The 24,713-nt window shown below is 40.4% G+C and overlaps 1 protein-coding gene across 2 annotated transcripts in view; it reads right to left on the bottom strand.

Annotated features, from left to right (window-relative positions):
* Nucleotides 1-246: 246 nt before the first annotated feature.
* TCEANC2 (transcription elongation factor A N-terminal and central domain containing 2) overlaps nucleotides 247-24,713 on the bottom strand; it is a 37,452-nt gene continuing 12,985 nt past the window's right edge. For both annotated transcript variants that reach the window (XM_012776334.3, XM_012776332.2), the window contains exons 4-5: nucleotides 8,166-8,359; nucleotides 247-1,275 (exon numbers count right to left, since the gene is read on the bottom strand). In XM_012776334.3, coding sequence (XP_012631788.1) covers nucleotides 1,087-1,275; nucleotides 8,166-8,359 — 383 coding nt within the window. In that variant the 3' untranslated portion in view covers nucleotides 247-1,086. The remainder of the gene's footprint in view (nucleotides 1,276-8,165; nucleotides 8,360-24,713) is intronic.

Genomic DNA, 24,713 nt, shown 5'->3' with positions numbered 1-24,713 from the left:
CATAACATTAGTCCCTTCCCTTCTGCCCTTGCTTTTCAGCCCATCCCTCCTTTTTTGGATTTGAAATCTCTCCCTTTCTATTAGCTCCTTCCTTTCAGATTACAAACATGTTCCAGTCTCCCCTCATCTAAAAAACCTTCCTTGATTCTTGCCACCTCCCTCAAATTCTTATTCCATCATTCTTTCATTTCACCAACTGTACCCTTTCTCAACCCCAGAACACCTTGCAATGAACAAATCCCACCTTTTGTTTTAGGAAAAAAGTCCCAGTTTATTATTACTTTAAAAAAGCAAATATCATTTACATAATTGTTCAAGCAGGCCTGTATAGAGATATTTCATTTTAAAATATATGTATGTATTTTTTTCTACTGTTGTAATTCATTGCAAGAGAAATTTCATTATGTATCTTCTGCAGAGCCCTAAACTGAGAGAGCCAACATATTCAAATAAACCCCAAGGTGTGGGAGGCTTCGGGCCAGTTCCTCATTAGAAGCCTCAGCATGGGGGCTCTGGAGACCATGCAGAAGGTCTTCCAGGGAAAGCTGAAATGTTCAGATAAGTGAGCTCTGGGAAGAAGGGGTAGTCGGCTGGCTCTGGCAGGCTCACCCCTGGGGTAGAGCAAAGAGAACAGACAGGGGAGTTCTGAGAGGCACCAGAGCTATCTAAACTCAGGGGGATGGAACCGAGTGAGCAGCAGCAGTAATTGAGTTTCAGTTACCTGCGGGGTGGTGAAATAAAGTAGCGACTTCATCTGCCTGACATGGGGGAAGTTTAGAGGTGTCCTTGGCATACTCACAGTGAAATCCGTCACCCTTTCACGGCGTTGGGTGATGGCAACCGTATGGTGCTTCCTAGTGACAGCCAGTGTGCGTCCTGTTAGGCAGCACCAGCGCTATAGCTAATGAAGCACGTTCCTGCAGGCTCGTCTCCCAGGGCTCTCTGCATCCTGTCTGCAAAGGAACGGCACCAGGGGAAAATCTAGCACAGCCGGCATCAGCCATCACCCAAACTCAAAAGCGTCTTTGAATGGTGGAGAGGCCCATTTTCTTCTCTGCCCGTCCCAGGGTTAGAATCGTCCTCAGGTCACTTTTTGTAGGTTTGTACAAACGTGCCGACTGGCAACGAGCCGTTCTTCACCTGAGCCCGGATTTCAGCTCGGTGCTTTAATGTGAAGACCAGGGCTCTCACCGTCCGCCGGTACGGCCCATTAATGAGGCGGGAGCAGAGATGAAACGTTTCCCGCTCAATATTTTCAACCAGTAGGTGATCCATCTAAAAAACAGCAAAATTATCAAATTAGGGCCTTGCATTGCATAAGGATTAAAAGCAAGAGAGGCTGCAGCACTCTGCTCAGAGGCCTCCATTAATCAACTGAAATTCAAGGACATCTACTTCCTGTCACAAGAGAAACAGGAAGAGCAAATTAATTCCACCCTGGCAATTAAGGAACAAGGCCATGTGCTTTGTGACAGGGACCTCATTCACAACCCCTGCCGGGTGGTAATATCTGCCATTATAACAGGAAACTGGCCTGAACTAAGCAATGGGTATTGGGCCCTGTACTTTACCAACCAGGAAACGAAGAGCAAGGATAATAAATCAGTAGAACTGTTCATTTTTTTGTTTGTTTTTAAAGTTCCTTTTAACAAAACCCTTAGAGCATTATATAAACCCTGGGTCTGTATCCTAATATGTGGACAGAGCAGTTTATAAATCACTTTTCACATTTAATGCTCATAACTCCTATTATCACATTGTACAGCTAAGGAAACAGGTTCAAAGGCTCAAGGTCTTACAACTACTAAAAGACAGAGCTGGGACTCTGACCCGGACTCCTCTGCTCCAAAGTTCGTATGTCTTCCTAAAATTTTACCTTTCTGATTGCCCCCTCAACATTCCGAGAGACCCTGCAGGTTCAGTTAAGCAGAGCAGGCCTAGGCGACGGGACCTGCAGCAATTCTGCGGTGGGTCTGGCTCAGACCCAAGCCATCTTGAGATCACACACTTCATCAAAGTAGGACAGGTCTGGGACTTTGTCCTCACGGTCTGGATACGGATGGGCTGCTGGTCAGGGATCCCCAGCCCTACCTTCCTTTCCCGGCCCATCTCCCACTATTCCAAACCCAATCCTGACTACAGCCCGCCTGAGCATTCTCAGCTGTTGCACGCACCTCTATGTCTCCGCACTTGTGCGTGTTCCCTTAGTAAGGCACACCTGGTCCTAGAAAACACACTTCTAAGTCAAAGCTTACGGGAAAAAAAAACAACAAAAAACAAAAAACAAACCAAACAACCAAAACGAAGAAGTCTTAGTGCAAAGGGCTGAAAGTTCTCCATGCTGCCACCATGTCCTGAGCTTCCCTTAGTCATTATCATAATATAGTATAATGATCTATATTTTGAGCTTGTCTCCCCTCTAGTAAGTTCCTTGAAAACAGGAAACAAATTTCTCTCTCACGTCCTTTTTTTCCTTTGTTCCCCCCATACCTCAGCTACTCATTCAAATATTTATTCAGCACTTACTACGTGTCAGGCTCTGTGCTTGGGCTGAGGAACACGGCGGGCTCAGCCCGAGTCTGTGGGGAGCATGGTACAGCAGGAGACACAGGCGGTGGGCAGAGATTGCAAGGGCCCCAGCAGCAGCAGAGGGGAGGGGAGTAGGGGTAGGGGAGAGGACAGTCCTGGGGAAGCCCCCCGACCCACCAGCGCAGTGCCTGGCTTCAGGAGGAAAGTGTTTAACCTGAGACCTGGAGAAGGAGCAGCATTTGGCCAGGTGAAGGGGGCATTTGCTTTCTGCTAAATTCACTGAGCTATATGTATACATTGTGTCCACTGTTCTGTATATATTCTACACTTCTGTGTAAAGTGCAAGTTCAACAAAAAGAGAAAACATACCCCAAATAAAAAAGGATCACCTGACATTTGATTAAATGTGCTCAGAGACAGACCAAAATAAATAGAAAAAAGAAACTTGGACAATATAAGGAATAGCATGGGCAGTGGAGCAAGAGAGAAGGGGAGGGGGAGAGAGAGATCAACAGAGAGAGAGAGAATGAAGATTCAGGCTGAGACATCCACCTAGGTCTAGCAGACAAAAGGCACTCACGAAAGTTTGTGTTTCCAATGACTGAAAGAGAGTCTCCGAGGCTTGTGCTGGACTGAGTGGACCTGGCACATGGTTCTCTAGACCCTTGACTTCTCAAAGTTTTCAGGGCTTCCTGGGTGGGCACTGATCTAGCCCCTGGCCTGAAGCAACCTTGGCACTTGACTACTTCAGGAGGCTAGAAAGGAGGCTGGCTGGCCAGCATTTGCCAGAAAGGTTCCTGGCCTCAGTGTGAAGCCGGTTAGTCCAACTATTCAGACATTGACTTAGCAAGTCTTTTTTTTTTTTTTTGGAGGGAGTGGTTATCAAGGAAAGAAGGTGTGTGTGTGTGTGTGTCTGTGTCTGTAAAACAAATCATGGCCATTCCATCAAACTGTAGTACTTGTATTTAAAAAAAAGAAAAAAAGAAGACTGAGAATGCTTTGGAATTCACATACTTCATTCAGCAAATATAATAGTTAACTGAGTTTCTAGTCTGAGTCTGGCCTGATCTTAGAGAGGCAGAACAGAAAAGCCACAACCTCAGTCTTCCAGAAACGCACAGCTTAAAAAGGAGCCGCCATGTACACCGGTAGCTAAGAGGCAGCAGCCAACAGGTGCTGTGCCAGTGGTTTGATGGGAACAGAAAGCGAATGCCTAACAATTTTATGCATGCCTCTTGTTAAACGAAGACCATCAGGATGAAAAAATGAAGAAAAATATCTGTGACATTAAAATATAATTCATAAGGGAAAATGATTCATCACGCACCATGGTGTGTAACAAGTTCATTGCACGAAGTGAAGAATGCCGATCTTGTAACTGCCCTTGGGTGATCCAAGTCCACCCAAGTTGACGAGTCCTTTCCAGTGGGTCCTAACCTGGTGCTTCAGATAAGCCCTTTTGGGGGAAAGGACGAGAGTCTCACTGAGATGCTGAGAACGGATTTGCTGTGTGATAATCTGCATGAATGGGAATGGGAACAGGAACACTGGAAGAAACCTAGGGATTTATTTAGGGACTGGATCCTTTCTCTGTATGACCTGCCTGGTCACTTTCTTACATGATTTTGTTCTTCTCCAGAGGCCTTACTCACTACCAACTGCAACTGCCTTATCCTCTCCCCCTATTCTACACATCTTTTCTCCACTCACAACACTGCTTCCTCCCGATTCCTCCAGCATCCCTTCTGTTTCAACATCTGCACTATTGTTTACTTGGTATTTCCTGGTTCACATTTCCAGAGACAGAATCTGATTTGTCTTCTTTATTTGTGCCTGTGGGGTGGGTGTGTGTTATTCAGATGTCCCATCTTGGACAAATTGGCTATAGCTGGGGGAAGATATAAAGCATGACCTAGAGCTGTTCTTCAACAGTGAAAAATGGTGCCATAATCAATTAGTGATGTCTGCCCTATCTGGAAGCTCTAGCTCTTTCAAAGCAAGGGAACGAGGTCATCTTCATACTTTTATCTTAAATATAGAACTTCCCACATTGTATTTTAACTATTTGTCTATCTTCCTCAGAAGATTGTAAGCACTTCTAGAGTTGATATTGTATCCATTTCTAAATTCCCCATGCCCAGCATAGGTGGTGGTATGTAGTTAAGTGTTCAATAAATATTCATTAAATGAATGTCTTTCCTCCCCATATGTACCTCCCTCTTTTTCCGCTCTTCCAATAACCTCATATACATAGCAGATAAAACATGAAATATGTTCCTATTTTATGAGTATTTTCTAGTTGGCAAAATATCACATAAGCAAGTTCAATTGCCATCTCTTCTATGAAATGTTCCCAGATTCCCCCATCAGATTTAACTGCTCCATACTTTGTGTGTCTAAACTTTCTAGTGCCATTATTTCGGACTATCTCATATTTCAGTTAATCATTTACAGGCTAATGATTAACATATTTGTTGAATTGAATAGCCACTGGAAGCGAAGTTTCTGTGGGTTTTCCAATAGCATGATTGGATTTGTACATAGCTACCTACACTTCTCTTTGACCACTTGAATACATTTATGAGAGAGCTGGTCAAAGCCAGGGGTGCAGTCTGAGGCCATTAAACAAAGAAAAAACTAACAGTCCCATATGGGGACGCACCCCTGACCTGGATCTCATTAGCACCATCTGACAACCAACTGAGCCAACCAGCCAGTGTTTCATAACTCTTAATGATACAGGCTCACTTTGAGAATCAGGTTCATTTTTTTTAATGACATAATAGGAAAATGATCACAGGCCATGAGGTAGGAAAGGAGAGTGGATAATGAGGAAGGGGAAGTAAGAGAATGACACCGCAGGGGATGCTCATATGAGGAAAGATCTAAAAGACGGGGAAGAACAAAGAAGATCCGGAAGGGAGAAAGTAAAGGGGAATGGAACCTGGGTTTCAACTATGGAGTTTTTATTCATCTATTCCATTATTCCAAGAACAAGGAAATAATCCATGAATCTAGAAAGCAAGATCTGTAGGGTAATAAAGACATGCACCTTTTGGCTATGTGTGTATTCTTCATCTGTGGCTTTAGTTATTAAAGGATATGACTGAAACAACATGGAAACATTTTTCCTACAAAAATGTAATAAATAAGTAGATGTGGTATTTGTAAAATCACAAGCTAGGATCAAATCATAAGGGCTTTTTAGTCATAGGGCCAATAACTTACCCAATGGTTCACTATTGCCCGATTAAGTATATTTATGGAGATATGATGTCTGATTAGAATGTACTCAACATTGGTTACTGTCAAAGACCAGATACTGGATTAAATGGCTCACTGATTTACCCTAATATGGAAATGTCTCAGATGATGATAGGTGCTAAGAATTAACATTATGTAAAAGTGTTTGTATTTATATTCTCTGACATACTAAATGGATAAAAATACTATCAAATGCTGTCTATGTAAGGAAAACAGATTGATTTTTTTTTTTTTTTTTTTTTTTTTTGCTAAGGAAGACAGTAAGATGCATATTTTTAATTTTTTAAATTTACTCTTTGGGAACAGAACCATTCAGCTATGCTTAATCTGATATTTTTTTCCAATTACGGTGGAAAGCACTAACAAATGTATCACTTTTTTAACTTTGCTTTGTAACACTTGAGTGCTTATCACTTGATGTGCCATTTAAAGGATAATTAATGGATAAACTAAAAGGATAATTATTATGGAGTTTTAATACAGTAGGCAAACTGCTCATTAATCCTTACAATCATAGCTTCGTTATTATCATTTACTTAAAATGATACCAAAGGGAACTGGTATTTACCACCACATTAACTACATATTATATACCCATACTGTCCATTGCTGCAATCATTTTGGTTTATTTCAAAAATAAACTTTATTTAAAATAGCAAGTCTTGTTGGCTAATCGATACTCTGGAAAATTAGACTTAAAACCTTCATATTTTTTTCTCTCTTCCAAGTGTTTAATGATCATATTAAAACTTCCTTTAGGAAAGTTAAGAAAACTTATGGCATATCAATTCACTGAACTAGCAAATAGATATTAAAAAATTATAAATATGAAAAAATAAAGATACATAGAAAAGGATATGAAAAATGACACTGAAATTAATCAAGATTAAAGAGACAACACAAATGTAAATAATTACATCAATTTTCTGCAATGTTATTTAAATAATCAATAAAAATACCTTATGGCATAATAGCACATAATTTGCTCTTAATAAATCTTCGATAAACATAACTTACCCGGCATTCATTTAAGAAGCCATAATAATTTACAAAAAAAGAAATACATCAAAACATTAATAAGATTATGTTTGGGTGTCAGGTTTGATGGTGATTTTTTTTCCCTTTCTATATTTTTCTCATTTTCTATTATAAGTTCATATTTAAAAAACCCCAAAACTTTCTCTTAAAAAAGTAAATAATATACTATAAGTCTATTTCTCTTTGTTTGGTGGATAAACAATTGAGGTAGAAAGGTTAAAATATTTTTTTTAGAGAATGTAGTAACAGATCTAGCATTTAAAGCAGACTTCTGAATTGCTTCTTATGTTAATAATATTAATTTTTTGGCCAGGTACAGTCATTCACGCCTATAATCCCAACACTTTGGGAGGTCCAGGCAGGAGGATCACTTTAGGCCAAAAGTTCAAGACCAGCCTGGGCAATATGGCAAGACTCATCTGTACAAAATAAGAAAAAAAAAATACTAGCTGGGTGTGGTGGTCCATGCCTATAGTCCCAGCTACTCAGGAGGCTAACGCAGGAGGATAAATTGAGCCCAGGAGTTGGAGACTGCAGTGAGCTATGAATGCACCACCACATTCTAGCCTGGGTGACAGAGGGAGACCCTGGGGAGAGGAAAAATCATCGGTATTACATGTCTGATCATCAAGAGTATTAATTATAAAATTATAAAATTTATTGTTTGATGACGATTAATACAATTGTTAATGAGCAAAAATCCTTCTTCCAACATATATATCTCAAACCATTAATATCATCTGAACTGCTGGGTATTAAAATAAAGAATATGTCTATCCAACTGATTTCATGCCTTAGAACTAAAGGTATGGGTGCTGACAAAAAATAGGGAAGTTGGGTCTTTTTAACAGACGGCTATGTATTTTGCCATTGATATTCCCTAACACAGTAGACCTGGAATTTTTACTTTGTGGGAAAGGAAAGAATTTTAAATGGGAAGGAACCAACATTTATTAAAATAGCTTCTAATCAGCTGGCACTATATGCTTACTATTCCTCTGTATAAATGGTTCATTTAACCTTTCCAATACTTTAGGTGGTAGGAATTATAATCTTCATTTTACAGATAAGGAAACCAAGTCTGAGAAATGTTAAGGGATTTGCCTTAGGTGTCACTAGAATGTATTACAGCCAAGGTTTCAACCCAGGTCTTGCTAGTTCTAAAGCCTGCATTCCTAAAACACTGTCTCCCAGAATGCTTATACATTCAGAATCTTTAAAGAATAATCAGTTAGAATAAAGCCACAACACAAAAACTATGAAATTTCACTATGAAAACATGAGGCTCACTTAACCAAGAGCACCCAGCAATCCCATTCCAACCAGGACATTACCTCTAATTCCAAGGCTTCTGAGAGTAATTTCTGAGCATTTTTCCTAAATGACTCCGTCTTGGGATCACTTTGGACTTCAATAGAAGGTCTATCCAAATGTTTTTCAATGAAAGTTTTCCATTCAGTATAAACTTCTCCGGCAAGACAAGCCACTTCTGCATCTGAGTGTTTACGCATCTTGTTCACAGTGTGACCTGGAACAGGAGAAGAAGATAAACCAAAGGAATGGTTGTTTCTGTCTTCTTCTGAAAAGCACAGGACCGAAAAGGTCACTCACACACCCAAAGATGTAAGGGCTCTTGTGCAAAAGAGAACTATTTCACAAAGGCTGAGATAATAAGATAATCACTGGGGGAGAACCACGAGACTAGCCAGTATAGTAGTCATACACTAGAAGCATGATTAATAGATTCTTAAAAACAACAAATGAAGGTACCAATTCCTTAATCCAAAAATTATAATAATGGGAAAAAAATTAATTATTTATCTTATTTTTTTGTACCAACGGTATTTTTAAGACAAAATAGCCCTAGTTATTAAAGGAATGTTCTTTATTTAGCTAATAAATGTGAAAAGATTGACAGTATTAGAAAAACTTTTTGTAGCCCATGATGAAATAATTCATTCAGAAGACAACCATCAGTGAATGAACTCATTTGATGAAAGGTTGATGGGGAAATTTATAACTGAGGGATGAGCTGTCATCACCTAAACCCACTGATCAATGTTAATCCCTAAGCGTGGGGCAATGAGACAGAGGAAGCACTTCACAGCCCTACCTATGAAGTAGTCTTACACTCTCCCCTAAAAGAAAAAATGAAACATAATTCAATTTGTCATTCAAAGGCAACTTCCAGTTTATAGGAAATATGGGAGAAAGATGAAATTAGTTAAATTACAGTGTGAAAAAACAGGCAAATTCAGAATGTGGACATTATACAGGACAACAGATTTGTTTTCTTCAACAATGACATTTTTTTAAAAGGGGGGTAGGGTTAGGGATTGCTATAGACTAAAAGAGTTTTTTGAGTCCAAACTACCAAATGTGACATGTGACTGTGTGATCCAAATCCCGATTGGAACAAACCAACTGTTAAAAGATATTTTGAGATAAACAAGGAATATGAATATGTACTAGATACTAAATTATACCATGGAATTATTGTAAATTTTGTTAAGCATGATAACAATGGCATTGTGGTTACATAAGAAAATACCCATGTTTTTTAAAGATGCACACTGAAGTATATAGAACTGAAATGACAAAAGGTCTGAGATTTTACTTTAAAATACTTCAGCAACACAAAAGCAAAAAAGAGAAAGATGAAGTGGGGCAAAAATTTCAACAGTTACTGAATCTGGGTGAAGGGCACATGGAGTTTGTTATAATATTCTCTTCATTTTGGGGTATGTTGGAAATTTTCATAATACAAATGAAAAGGCAAAGGGTCAAAAATATCAATATGCAAAAGAAGATAAAAATAAATACCTAGAAAAACCGAAGAAATCAACTGAACATTTAGAATTAAAAGTTAAAAAAAATGGAAGAATACAAGATAGGTATATTTTTAAAAATCAACAGCTTTCTTAGGTCAGCAATAATCAGTAAAAATACAACAGGAAAAAAAAATCCTGCTTAAACTAGTGAAAACCATAAAGCACTGGGAATACACTAACAAGAGTGGGTGTGTGAGCAGGCACGTATGTTATCTGTGTACATGCCGCCTCCTTAATAACTCTGAAACTCCTATTTCTCTGTCCCTTGCTGCCACTTCCAGATGACTACAGAGGCCGCCTGACTGGCTTTTCTGGCTAAGTTTGGTACCCCTCAATGCTGCCTTCCATACTGCAGCAAGAGTGGCCTTTATTTAATTTTAGTGTTTTCTCTTTTCAGGACTTTTTCCTAAAACATAAATTTGATCGTTTCACTCCTCCACTTAAATGCTTCAATTCTATATCCAAACTCTTACCTTTTCACACAAGTCCCTTCACAATCTGCCACACTCCCACCTACTTTCTAGCTTCATTTCCAGCTACTATTCCATTGTCATGCAATAGCCCAGCTACTTGCTGCTCCTAGAACACTGAATATTTTTTTCTCATCTCTTTACTTTTAAACATACACCCCAATGAACATTCTGTCTACTTCGAATACTCCTTCTTCTCTCTTCATCTGGCTAATTTCCATTTGGCTTTTAAGACTCATTCAGGGGTCCTTTCCTATAGGAAGTCTTCCTTAATACGCCCAGCCTTGGTTGGTACCCCTGCTCTATGCTTTCTTAGCATCATAGTAACAATAGTTACCATGGTTAGTTGTAATTATCTGATCCATTCTCGCTTTTGCTTACCAAAGTGAGCTTCTTGAATGAAAGAGCTATAACATGTTCACCTCTGTTATCTCTAGCAGTGAGCACAATGACAGGAGATGGAAATCAGGAGAGTAGGTTGGTTGAATGAGAGACCCATATGAAGAATAACATATATTTTTACTAAAGTACATAACTGAAGATTTGAATAAAGGGAAAATATACCATATTATGAAATGGAAAGATTAGGACAAAGATGACAATATAGAAATTAATTTATAGGTTTAATGTGATCTTAATTTTAAAAAATCTCAGTAGGTTGTTTTTATTAGAATACAACCAAATATTTCTAAACTTATTTTAGAAATATAGGTAGACAAAAGTATAAAATGCTATTTTGAAAAAGAAGAGTTATGAGGTTTTGTTAACCAGTTCTTTAATGATTTATTCTATCTATAGGATGAAGAGACAACTCTTTTTTTTTTGAGACATAGTCTCACTTTGTTGCCCAGGCTAGAGTGAGTGCCATGGCATCAGCCTAGCTCACAGCAACCTCAAACTCCTGGGCTCAAGCAATCCTCCTGCCTCAGCCTCCCAAGTAGCTGGGACTACAGGCATAAGCCACCATGCCTGGCTAATTATTTTATATATATATTAGTTGGCCAATTAATTTCTTTCTATTTATAGTAGAGACAGGGTCTTGCTCTTGCTCAGGCTGGTTTTGAACTCCTGACCTCGAGCAATCCGCCCGCCTCAGCCTCCCAGAGTGCTAGGATTACAGGTGTGAGCCACCACGCCCAGCCGAGAGACAACTCTTTAGTGAGGATTTCCCCCGGCTATCGCCTCTTCTGTTGATCTGTCCTTGTCATCCTGAACCTTGTTCCTCTTCTGTTGATCTGTCCTTGTCATCCTGAACCTTGTTCCTCTTCTGTTGATCTGTCCTTGTCATCCTGAACCTTGTTCCGTACTGTATATGATTTCTGAATTTACAGACGCCAGTATCTCAGATCACTAACAGAGTACAACTAATAGCTCTACACTCACTCTTTCTAGCCCAGCCCTGTATCAGACATGTGTACAAGGTGATAGTCCATTTTGCCTTGTCAGTCCTTACTGTTATAGTTGCTGCTTATGACTTTTTTTGCCTGGTAATCTGTTGTTGTAAATATACCGCCAAAGCTTTGCAATGAATGACATATAAGTATAAATCTTCCATCTGAAACATCATCCCATTTTTGCAGGAAATAACTTGATGATTGTGTTGCCCTTCTTCCCCATAGATATGGAAGGGAAATATTGATAGTGGGGAATATGTAACAGAGGGAATGGCCTGAAAAAATGGCAAAAATATTTTCTGTGTCTTTAAAACATCCTCCACTCTGTTTTGAAAGCTAAAACCTGCATCCCTGCCTCAGGCCAGTGGTTGGGAGGGACAGAGTAAGTCTTTTGTTATTTCTGCTATAGGAGGTAGCTCAGCCTAGATCAGATGGAGGAAAGTCCTGGGTGGAGGTCACAGAATTGTTTTCAGTGGAGACGGGATGATCAGAATCATCAACTGTAGTTGAACAGCGATCTTCTGAAGCTGAGAACCCACCCTTGAAAAGCTCTATATTTCTGCTTATTAGGAGGATGATGGCATTTCAGACAGGAGTCTCCATCCTCCTTCTCAAAAAAAAAAAAAAAAAAAAAAGTCATGAGGTACAACTAGCCTTATAAGATATTAGAACATGTTATAAAGCAGCAATAATTAAAATCATATGAACCAACACCAAAAAAAATATATATAGATGGATAGATCTACGGAATAAAAAAATGAAACTTCCTAGAGGTTGAGGGGGGAGCAGCTCAGAAACAGAACCTATAATAAATAAGAACTTAACATATAATAAAAGAGGTATCACTGAACAAAGGGGAACAGAAGAAGGATTTAAATTTAGGAAAATGGTTAAAACTCTTAGAGAATTTTTCTAATTATGCCAACTGCATAGCCCACTACTGGCTTGATTCATTTGTTCTCCACACATTTACTGCACGAAGGCCTATTTGCACTAGATACTCTGCAGGCATTAGTCATGCAAGGCTTAAACAAGACACTGTCCCTGCTTTAAAGGTTCTATGAGGAGAATCCTGGAGGTGAAAAAGAAATGTTAACTTTGAAGGGAAGACAAGGATAACATAATATTAAGACTCTTTAATATTTTACTCTAACCAATTATTTACAAAGAAATTTTATCTAGCCTTTCTACGTACCAGGGAAAGGAGTAGATCAATACTCATCACAAGCAGGAGGAGGAAAAGGAATGCATAGTACTCATTAGAAATGTCTAAATGTATCACTTCTTTCATCTTGCTCACTCTTGAAAAAATAAAAAAAAAAAAAAAAAAAAAAAAAAAAAAAAATAAATGTATCACTTCTTGGACCTTTGGCCAAGATCAAGTGTAGAAATGTCTAAAGGTGTTTCCTAGCTGGCAATGCTTAGGAAATGCTTTTGAAACACACATTACTTAAAAGCAGAAATCACTACTGGATACTTCCTTTTCTGGTTAGAGTTTTTCACATCCCTGAAATTATTTTTTTAGCAAACAATTTTTTGTGTTCTTGATCACTGCTGTAGATGCTAAAAATACAAAGATAAATAAGATACTGCAGGACTTCAGAGACTTTATAACAGGGCATTTTAACATTTTTATTGGGCACCTACTTGATGCCTTGTGCCAAGGATTCAGAGATGATGAGGACACAGTCCCTGGAATTTAGCCTACATTTACCCTACTGAAGCGTGCAAAGAAGATATATGTACAAAAATATTCATTCCACTGTTGTTTGCGGTATAGAAGAGCTAGAAACATCATGAAGGGTCCAACTTGTTAAATAAATTATAGTGTATTTAAACAATGACTATTTTACAGCCATTAAAAACTGTATTTCTATATGTAGTAACTGTAAAGATGATCACTTTATTCAGTAAAGTGAAAAAAAGCAGGTCTCAGAAGAGCATGCACAGTAGAAGCCAATATTTATTTTTAAAATTACATATGTGTATACATATAAACAACATATTTGTTTTTATGCAGAGAAAAAAAACCCTTAAAGAACTTATAAATTTTATTAATTTATTAATGGAGGCTTCCTCTAAGCAGTGGAATTGTGTGTGTCTATGTGGTTCAGCTCACAATCTAGTGCATCGGCTCAACATGCAAACAGTCCTAACTTCCCTTCATGTGATCCTCACTTTGTCCTTTTTTCTCTCCAAGAAAGGCACTGCTGACCCTGCTTTATGCTTGTGAAATGAACACGCAGAAATCCCTCAGAGTCCTTCAGCTTGTTGAGTCCAATGGACTGTTTTGTCCTGACATTCCTTGACCTCTCTGAGGCATCTGACACTGTTGCCTTCTTTCTTCTCAAATAGTCTTTTCCACTGCTTTTTGAGACACCACCTGTTACTGGTTCACCTCATCTCTATCCTTCGCTCAATCTTTAATTAGCTATGAACCGCAGCTGGGGTGTGGTCCTTCGCCTCTTCTCTTTCACCACCCACCTTCCCTGAGTAACTTACCCACTCCTGTGATTCAACTACCACCTGCAAGCAGATGACTCCCAACTATGTGCTCTAGCCAAAGGTCCCCACTGAGCACAAGACCCAAATATCCAGTCCCCGACCTACTGGACATCTCCACCTGCTTATTCTGCCAGCATCTCTAAGTCAACATTTCTTGTCACACAATGGCACCACCACCCACCCATCATTTTAGGCTCCACTGTCTCTCTCATTCCATGTTCATTCAGTTATTTCAAGTCATACAGATCTACTTTCTTACCACTCCCTCTGTCTTTTCCTCTTCCTCCCCACCTCCCTCTCCATTCTCACTACCCTGATGCAGGTCCTCATCATCTCTCCACAGGTGCACTACAGTAGTTTACTAACTAATCTCGGTCCCTAGTCTGGTCCTCTCCAATTCATCCTCTATACTGAAGTCAAAATGACCTTTTTAAAACACAATTTGATCACATCACCCTTACCAAAATTCCTTCAATGTCTCTCCACTGCCCTCAAATTAATTTCTAAGATAGCATTAAAGCTCTGGATGACCTGGAACTTCTCTGGCCTTACCTCTCATGTTGCCCACTTTCCTCTCCCTCCTCACCCCCTGCCCCTGCTCTGCAACCTTTGCCCCCATCATTAACTTCTAGCCACAGAGAGCAGATTGCATGTCTCTGTTTTGGGTCATGCTGTCTGGCCTGCTCACATTTCTGTGCCTTAGCTCCTACTGTTCCTTCTCCCTGTAATATTTAAATGTCCATTTTCTCCTCTAAACTGCAAACATCTTGAGGGCAGAACCTATATCTTACTCCAAATTCCTATTCCCAGCCCCTACCATGGTGCTTAACACAGAAGAGATACTCAATAATTATTTGCTGAACTGAATCAAAAAGTTAAATAAAAAAACTATTTACATTTGGCTTTCAAATTGGTTTTGTACTAACATTTGAATATGGATAGAGTTGATTGGGAAAATCACACAACTGCAAACAAAATAACGGAACTACACTGTAATGAACTGAATCCAAAGGTGCTGGGGAAATGAACAGTTTCTAATTCCTATTCATTGCTGAGAATTCTTCATACTTACCACTACAGGCTTTATATGAATTATCTCACTTACTTTTTGTAACTAAACAATGAATTAAATACCATTATTTTATCTCTTTTTGCAGATGAGAAACTGAAGCTCAGAAAAGTAACTTGCCCAAGATCTCACAGCTAACAGTGTGGAAGCCAGGGATAGAATACAAGCAGCCTGACTCCAGTGCAGACACCGGAGTCACTTAACCCCTAATACTCTACCCCTTTCTGTTATTAGGGACTGGCACACAGGAAGTACTCGATAAGGCTCAGTTGGGATAATGTTGTTCACCGTGTTGGTAGTCCTAAATGGCCAAAGGACAGAAAACTTCAACTCTCAGGTCAGGGCAGTGGACCTGAGGGTGCTTTTGGCCTGCAGGGGGCAGTACATCCCACAGATGTTCCACAAGAGCCACACCCAGACTGGCCAGGAGGCTCTGCCAACAATAGGGAAACTGGGTCAGGAAGGCTAGGGCTGTAAGGGAACTGGGGGAATGCAAGACTTGTCAGCAAGAGGGAGGAAAGAAGGAGAGTGACAGTGAGAAAGGCAAGCCAGTCTGGGGCAAGAAAAGAGAAAAGAGGGGGTCTGGGGACCCTCCTTCCAGAAAAAAAACAGAATTGTATCATAAATTTTAGACCACAAAGGGAATTCCATGATAACAATAATGACAGCCAATGTGCTAAACACTTTACATATCTTAACTTATTTAATCCTCAGAGCAATCCTGTGAAGTAGGCGCTATAATTCACTATCTTACAGATACAGGACATGAGGTACTGAGAGGTTAAGTAACTTTCGAAACACAGCAAGGAGCAGGGCCAGGTTTCAAACATAGGCAGTCTGGCTGCAGAGCCTGTGCTCTAACCCTCTGCTATTGCCTCTGGTGATCAGACAGTCCACTGCCTCCTGATTCGGATGAAAAAAAATGAGGCTCCATGACCTCTCCCCAAGGTTACAAGTTGGTCAGTAGCTATAACAAGTAAGTTAATGATCTGCAAAAAGTCATTATTTGCTTCATGAAGTTTATGTTTTAAAGTAAGCAGTGCCACTGGCTGGTCTTATGACCCAGGCAAAGTCCCCCGGGTTTAAAGTTAGGAGGTTTCTGCATCCCAGCACATTGCTAAGACCAATTCCCTGCAGGAAGCCGTCTTTTGTTCATTTACCAAACATTACCAAATACTCAGTATGTACCAGGCCCTAGGCATCGGGATAGAAAGTTGAGCAAGACACAGCCCTGCACTCAAGGAGCTCCAGGTAAGTCTAACCACAGGGATGAAACCTAAACAAACAAATGCACAAAAGTGATATAGGTCCTAAGACAGCATTGAAGGGGGACCCCAAGGAGGGCTAAAATAACAGAGGAGTCTCCAGGGGAGAATAGCCTGGATTTTCCAGGTGGGCACAATCTAATCACACAAATCCTTAAAAGAAGAAGAGGCAGAAAGGTGTCAGAGAGATGAGATATGAGAAGAATTCGACCTACCACTGTTAGTTATAAAGATGGAGAAAGAGGACACAAGCTGAGGAATGCAGATGACTTCTAAAACTGGCTAAGGCAAGGACAGCGAATGCCCCCTAAAGTGTCCAGAAAGGAATGTAGCCCTGCCAATATCTCAATTTTAGCCTTTTATGCATCTTTAGGATTCAGGAGGTAGCATGACATGGTATGAGAACATCTTAGCTTTGTCACTTATTTGGTTGTCTAATCCAGGGCAAGTTACTTTAAACTCTCCGAGCCTCCATTTTCCTATTTGTAAAATGAAGAAAATAATCACGTTTACTTTACAGAATTGTTATATGGATCAAATGGGGTCACAGATGTGAAAGTACTGGAGTTTTGTTATTGTTGCTGATCAATCATAAATGAAAATAAGTCATTTCTGAACTCAGATCAGTGTAACTGACAAAAGCTTTCCCCAGAATACTCACATATATAGTATTGCAAAAGTGAAGCAGGCCTGCTCACCAGGGTGAGAGTACAACGCCTGACTCACTCCACTGCCTCACCAGCTGTTTGTCTGATACCCATCACCCACTGGTTTCCTTTATTTTTATTATTTTTTTAGACACAGGGTCTCACTATGTTGCCCAGGCTAGAGTGCAGTGGCTGTTCACGGGCGCATTCCCACCACCGATCAGCCTGGAAGTTTACTGGCACCAATTCTAACCTGGGCTGGTTCACCCCTCCCCTCCAACCGGATGGTTCCCTGCTCCTGGGAGGTCACCATATGGATGATGAACTTAGTTCAGACACCTGATCGGCATAGCACACTATGGCCCAGAATTCCTGGACTCAAGCAATCTCCCCAGCCTCAGCCTCCCAAGTAGCTGGGACTACAGGTGCATGCCAATGCACCCAGAGGCCCTATAACTGCCAGGTTCAAAGGATCTTTCCTAGTTTCCCTCAACTTCCCAGACCACTTGAGAACACTGAGGCCACTCATTTCCCATGCCTCTGGGAACACTCTCCTCTGTGGCTTGCACAACACCATGCTGCCTTGGCTCTCTTCCTCTCTAACCACACTCTTTCAGCCTCCCTCACTGGCTCTTCTACCTCCTCCCACTTCCCCACCATGGACTTTCTCCCAGGTTCAATCCTTCAGCACTTTCATCTTTCCTTTTACTCAGAGAATTCATCCACTTAGGTAATTTTAAGTAAAAGCTTCCAGGCAAATGACTTCCAAATATGTATTTCTAATCTAAATTTCTCATCTGAGCTTCAATCCCACATTTCTAACTTCCTGTTGGACATTTCCATCTAAATAAAGAGTTCATGTCAGAGCAAAATGCTAGGCATACTGACTCGAATGGAAATACTAGCAGAAAATGCCCATTTGAGGTATACAAGAAAAGGCACTAAATTCTGATTTAAAAGAGGTAAGTTTGAGCAGATGGCAGAACCCATAGAGATGGCCCAGTAAAATAAAGACCCATATGGCTGGGGTGCAGGGCACAATGGCAGGCTGCTAACCAGTAAGGAACACTGCCCCAAGAGACCTGGGTTCTCATTACATCTCTGCTGCTAACTCACTAGGTGGCCCTGGGTAAGTCACTTCATCTCTATGGATCTCAGTTTCCTTGTTTATAGGTTGAGGTAGCTACATGGATTTAAAAGAGTTATGACATTGACATTTATAAGACTCATAGAAATATATAAGAAAAATTAGAAGATCTCAACAGTAAATGGACAAAGAGCACAAGCAGCCAATTTATAAAAGAAGGGACAAAGTGCCAGTAAACACATGGAGAAACAATTCATTCTACGTAGCAAATGAAAACAAGCTGTTATTTTTGCCTCTTAAATTAACAAGAGTTTAAGAAAATAGTAAGAATGTAAATTGAAACAACCTTTCTAAAAATCTAAGATTCAAAAATGAATCACTTCAGGAGATGCATGTCCAAGAGGCATCTGAATTAGGGCCTCAGCTAAGCTGGAGAAGTGGACAAGCTCTCTGGCTGAGTGCTCTAAAGCAACAGCAAAAGACAGAGGGCTGAGCTTTATGGAGAAACACCCTCTGTTAGGGGGAGGGGACAGGGACTGAAGAAACGGAAAGGAAAGAAACAGGAACATAGAAGATCAGAAGAGCCACAGAGAAAATTCTGTTCAGCTTTGTCATTTTCACTCTTGAGAGAATTATATCCTGAGTTCCTGCTGTATGCCACACTAATGCTTGAAATACAACGGTGAATAAAATAGTGTGGGCCTGCTGGTATGGAGTTACTGCCTAGCAAATACAAAATAAAGAAGTAACGAATTAAATAAATAATTACAAACTAAGATAAGGGCTATGAAGGAAACAGTTTAAAAATAGATAGATACAGAATTGACAATTAGTTCAGTGTCATTTTTATCAACAGAAAAGAAAGCAATCAATGGTCTCAAATTCCCAGTCTGGGAAGATGAGAACTGAGATAAGGCCATTGGATTTGACAGAATGAAATCACGCATGCCCTGTGAGAATAGTGGTTGCAGGAAACGCCAGCTTGGAACGATTTTCATGAAGCAGTGGGTGGGCCAGAAATTGGAGTTGCAAGTAGCCATCATTTTAAAAGGAATTTGGCTATAAAAGGAAGAAGAGAAATAAGGTGTCTAGAAAAGGAGGCAAAGACAATTAAAGGGGAAGATTTGTGTGTGTCTGAAGGCAGAAAGAAAGAGCCAGTGGAGAGGATGAGGGTAGCAATACAGTGAGAGGCACCAGGGCACCCTCACTCTCCTCCCCTCCACCGACAATCCTTGCTAAGTCCAGTCCACTCTCCTTGATAACGTCTTTGTAAGGAATGGTTTCTCCTGTCCACTTTCTCAGTCCTCTATGCCTTCATCATGTTCCACCGCAGTGACTATAGCCATACCGTGTCCTCATGGCTCACGTCCTCAGCTCCTTCAAGTTTCTGCTCCAGTGTCACTCTCCCAGTGAGACCTACTCCTGCCCACCCCCTCCACATTCCCCACTCCCCTTAACCTGCTAGACTTTTTCTCTAGTCCATAACACCCTCATCTTCTAAGATGACTATGCAACTTACTTATTATATTTCTTCTTTATTGTCCATCTTCTCCCTAGAATAGAAGCTTCACAAGGGTAGGGATTTTTGTCTGTTTTGACCACAGACATGCAGAGCCTTACCAGGCACATGGCAGGTGTTCAATAAATATTAGTTGCAATAACAGTTTTTTCCAAAGTTCATAGGTTGCTAATAGATACCATCCCCCAACCCCCAAAAGAGTTCCTTGGGAAACCCTGCATAAAACAAAATTAAATAGGTTTCTTTCTTGTGGGATTTCTCCTAGCCTATTATTTGAGAAAGTACACTGAAAACCTCTAAGGGAGAGAAAACAGTAATGCAGCATTTTCCAAGGTTATTTGAACCCAGAACATTTTCTTCAAGTAATACCTCACTGGACGAGAGTTCTAAGAAATACAAGTTTGAAGGCTGGGCACAGTGGCTCACGCCTGTAATCCTAGCACTCTGGGAAGCCGAGGCAGGTGGATTGTTTGAGCTCAGGAGTTCGAGACCAGCCTGAGCAAGAGCAAGACCTTGTCTCTACCAATAATAGAAAGAAGTTAATTGGACAGCTAAAAACATAGAAAAAATTAGCTGGGCATGGTGGCACATGCCTGTAGTTGCAGCTACTCGGGAGGCTGAGGCAGAAGGATTGCTTGAGCCCAGGAGTTTGAGGTTGCTGTGAGCTAGGCTGACGCCATAGCACTCACTCTAGCCTGGGCAACAACGTGAGACTATCTCAAAAAAAAAAAAAAAAAAAAAAGAAAGAAATACACATTTGAGAACATTGGCATCTGGGATAAAGTACAGATCCCACTGGCCAGCATTTAAGTTCCTTTATCATCAGACCTCATCTCCATCCAATCTTGCTCATCCTAGCCATGCATCCTAGATTCTAGCATGCTGTTCTCAGGATTTACAAGCCTCCATTTCTTTATAATGTCTATTCCTGCAATGAAATGGATCTCACTTTGACCCAGCAAAATTCCATCTCCTCTATGAAAACCCTGCCCAATTTACCCAAGCAGAAGTAGTCACTGTCTCCCTTGTATTCCCACAAACCTTTGTACATCCCTTGATTTTAGCATTTCCACATGGCAATCATAATTATACATCTGTATGCCCATTTCTTCAGAGACAATGTGCATGCTTTATAAACATGAATCATGCATTATTCTCTAGCATTCAGCATAACGCAATGTACACAAAAGGTGTTCAGTATGTGTTGAATGAATGAATGAATGATTCTAGGGTCTATAATTCACAGATCAAATGATGATCCAAAGTTCTTGCTAATCCTCATCTTGCTCATCAATTTTAACAATGTAGGGAACTCACCCTGTTATCTTACTCTTATATTAACTTCTTCACTTTATTGGCTCCCTGCCATTCAACATGTTAAGATCCTCTCTTATCTTAAAAACTAGAACTTTCTTCAATCCCATATTTTCTTTCTGATATTATCATCTCTCTCTTTTCTTTCAATACCAAATTTCTAGAAAGAATTGTCTATTTTCACAGAAGCTTCTGCCTCTGACCTTGCCTTTGAAACTCTCCTAACCAAGATCATTAATGACTTCATTTTGTAAAATCCAATGTGCAATTTTTGGACGTTGCTTATTTGGCCTTTGGACAATAATGGACACTGCTGACCAATTCCCTCCTAGAAACACTTTCCTTTGCATTCCATGACAGCATCCTCTTCTGTTTCTCTGGTCACATTTTCTGAGTCTCATTCTAAAAGTCCCTTAAATATTGGTGTGCTTCAGGATTTGGGACTTGGCTCTTTGCTTTGTTTATATATTCTCCCCAGGCAAGCTTATCTATTCCCAACACCTCAATTCCTAGCTACATGCTGATAATGACTCCCAAGTATACACATACAATTTTTCCTTACCCCTGTATATCCCCTGTACATCCAGCATCCGGTCAGACATTTCCTCTGGGATATTTCACAGTATGTCAAACATGATAAGTCTAAAACTGAACTTATTATTCCCTCCACCTCCAAACCTGCCATTCCCTGACTTAATGAGTGGTATTGCCATCTACCTGCGTGCCCATATCAGAAACCTAGGACTCAACCTTCACTGCTTCATCTTCATTCCCAATATCCAATCCATCTCTAGGTCCTCTGGATTTTATTACATGTAAGTTTCTTGATTCCAACTACATTTCTCTATGCCCATGACTACTATCCCATCCAGGCCACCCTCATTTCTTATCCAGATGTTTTAGTAGCTTCCTAACTGGGCTTCCTCCCTCTAGGTTTGCTACTGTCCCACATGGCAACCAGATAGATTTTTCTAAAATGAAAAATCTGAATACGTCACTTCTCTATTCAAAACACTTCAAAAATAATCCTATTATCTTTAAGATAAAGAGCAACTCTCAGGCTTTATGGTGGACTAGAGCTACCCTTTCTCTGTAGTACAACTAGATCCTAGATAAAAGCCACCCCATTCCCATCAACAAAAAAGTTAGTAGAGCCTAGAATAGTAGGCTCAGGGAAGGGGTGGAGTTATCCTAAGGGATCATATAAATAGCAATACTGCTAAAATACTTAGCTTTGGGCCAGTAATGAGGTGGGAGAGCTAATCCTGGAACTCTCATACTGAGGTGGGATCCTTGAGAAGTGTGCTAAAGTATTCCAGGTCAGAGGTGGCCCCTGACTATTGGCAGAAACAAAAGAAACTAATACCCTTTAGGGAGAAGCATCTCCAATTTAGCCCCACAGAATTCCTATAGACTGAAATATAGTAATGAGCTCACAATTAAAAACCAAGAAGCACATGGGAAGGCAAGCACCATAAGAGTCAGCAGAAACAATAAACAACAGATTTAAATCCTCAAGAACCATAAATATTAGAATAGTTAGATGAATACAGAAGAGCTATATATTAAATGTTTAAAAATGTTTAAAATATATTAAATGTTAAAATGCTATAAAAGGTACAATCAGGCCGGGCGCGGTGGCTCACGCCTGTAATCCTAGCTCTTGGGAGGCCGAGGCGGGCGGATTGCTCAAGGTCAGGAGTTCAAAACCAGCCTGAGCAAGAGCGAGACCCCGTCTCTACTATAAATGGAAAGAAATTAATTGGCCAACTGATATATATATAAAAAAAATTAGCCGGGCATGGTGGCTCATGCCTGTAGTCCCAGCTACTCGGGAGGCTGAGGCAGAAGGATCGCTCGAGCCCAGGAGTTTGAGGTTGCTGTGAGCGAGGCTGACGCCACGGCACTCACTCTAGCCTGGACAACAAAGCGAGACTCTGTCTCAAAAAAAAAAAAAAAAAAAAAAAAAAAGGTACAATCACAAAAATGTAAAAATAACATTCATAAGAGACATCTTGGGGATACAGGAAATGTGTAAAAACAAAAAACAGAGTTTTTCAAATAAAAAACTCAATGAATGGGTTAAATAGCAGATTAAAGTCAGCTAAAGAGAGAATTAGTGACTTGTAAGATATATATCTAAATAAATTACCCAGAATGCTGAGACAGACAAGAAGATAAAGAATATAATAGATAAGCTAAAGGATATGGAAAACAGAAGGCTGATATACAATAGTTTTGTTTTTTTTGAGACAGGTTCTCACTCTGTTGCTCAGGCTAGAGTGCAATGGTGTGGCACACTCAACCCTGAACTTATAGTTTACCTCAGCCTAGAACACCCGGGCTCAGGCAATCCTACCTGAGTAGTTGTGGACAACATGTGTACCACCATACCTGGTCAATTATTTTATCTTTGTAGAGATGAGGTCTTACAGTGTTGCCCAGGCTGGTCTTGAACGTCTGTTCTCAAGCAATCCCCCCTGCCTTGGCCTCCCAAAGTGCAGGGATTACAGGCATGAGCCACCATGCCCAGCCTAACATACTTCTAATTATAGAATCTCAGAAGGAGGGAATAGAGAGAATGAAAGAGGGGCACTTTTGAAGAACAATGGCTGTAAATTTTCAACAAATGGACATGAATCTGCAGATCCAGGGAGTATAATATATTCAGGATAAATAAAAAGAAATACATGGCTACATGTGGTAGCCAGTCTGTAAGAAAACTCCCAATGATTCTTACCTCCTGGTATTCACAACCTTATGTAGTTGCCTTCCTAATTATACCACAGTTGGTCTGTGAGACCAACAGAATATGACAGAACGGATGGTATGACACTCTAAGATTAGGTTATAAAAGACACTGTGGTTTCCTTCTTGGTTGCTCTCTCACTTTCCTGTTCTTTCCTGGGTCGGCTGTTCTGGAGAAAGCCAGCTGCCATGTCATAAGCAGCCCTAAGGAGAAGTCCACAGATGAGAAACTGAGGCCTCCTCCCAGCGATCCTATGAGTGAGTCATGTTGGAAGCAGACCCTCAAGCCCAGTCAAGCCTTCAGACAACTGCAACCTCATAACAGACCATAAGCCAGAACCACACAGATAAGCTGCTTTGGGATTCCTGAATTAGAAAAACTGTGTGATATAATAAATATTGTTTGAAGTAGCTAACTTTCACAGTAATTTTTACACAGTGATAGATAACTAATACGCATGCCAAAATCAAACAGTTCTGAATGGCTTACAAAGAGCCTTCTCCATCTGGTCCAGACTGTCTCTTCAGCCGCACTTCTTGCCACACTCTCTCTAGCACATTACATTTCTTTTTTTTTTTTTTTTTTTTTTTTGAGACAGAGTCTCACTTTGTTGCCCAGGCTAGAGTGAGTGCCATGGCACCAGCCTAGCTCACAGCAACCTCAAACTCCTGGGCTCAAGCAATCCTCCTGCCTCAGCCTCCCGAGTAGCTGGGACTACAGGCATGCGCCACCATGCCTGGCTAATTTTTTCTATATATATTAGTTGGCCAATTCATTTATTTCTATTTATAGTAGAGACGGGGTCTTGCTCTTGCTCAGGCTGATTTAGAACTCCAGACCTCTAGCAATCCGCCCGCCTCAGCCTCCCAGAGTGCTAGGATTTCAGGTGTGAGCCACTGCATCTAGCTAGCATGTTACATTTCAAACACACCAAATCTCTTTTAGTTTCTGGAAGGCACCATGTTCTCTCCCACCTCTGCCCTCTGTATGGCTCACGTGATGTACCCGTCTGCCATATTCTTCAACACCTTA

Source organism: Microcebus murinus, chromosome 2, assembly GCF_040939455.1.
Source record: "Microcebus murinus isolate Inina chromosome 2, M.murinus_Inina_mat1.0, whole genome shotgun sequence".
Taxonomy (NCBI): Eukaryota; Metazoa; Chordata; class Mammalia; order Primates; family Cheirogaleidae; genus Microcebus; species Microcebus murinus.
Note: the sequence above shows the minus strand (reverse complement) of the source record. Positions and strands in the feature narration are given on the sequence as shown.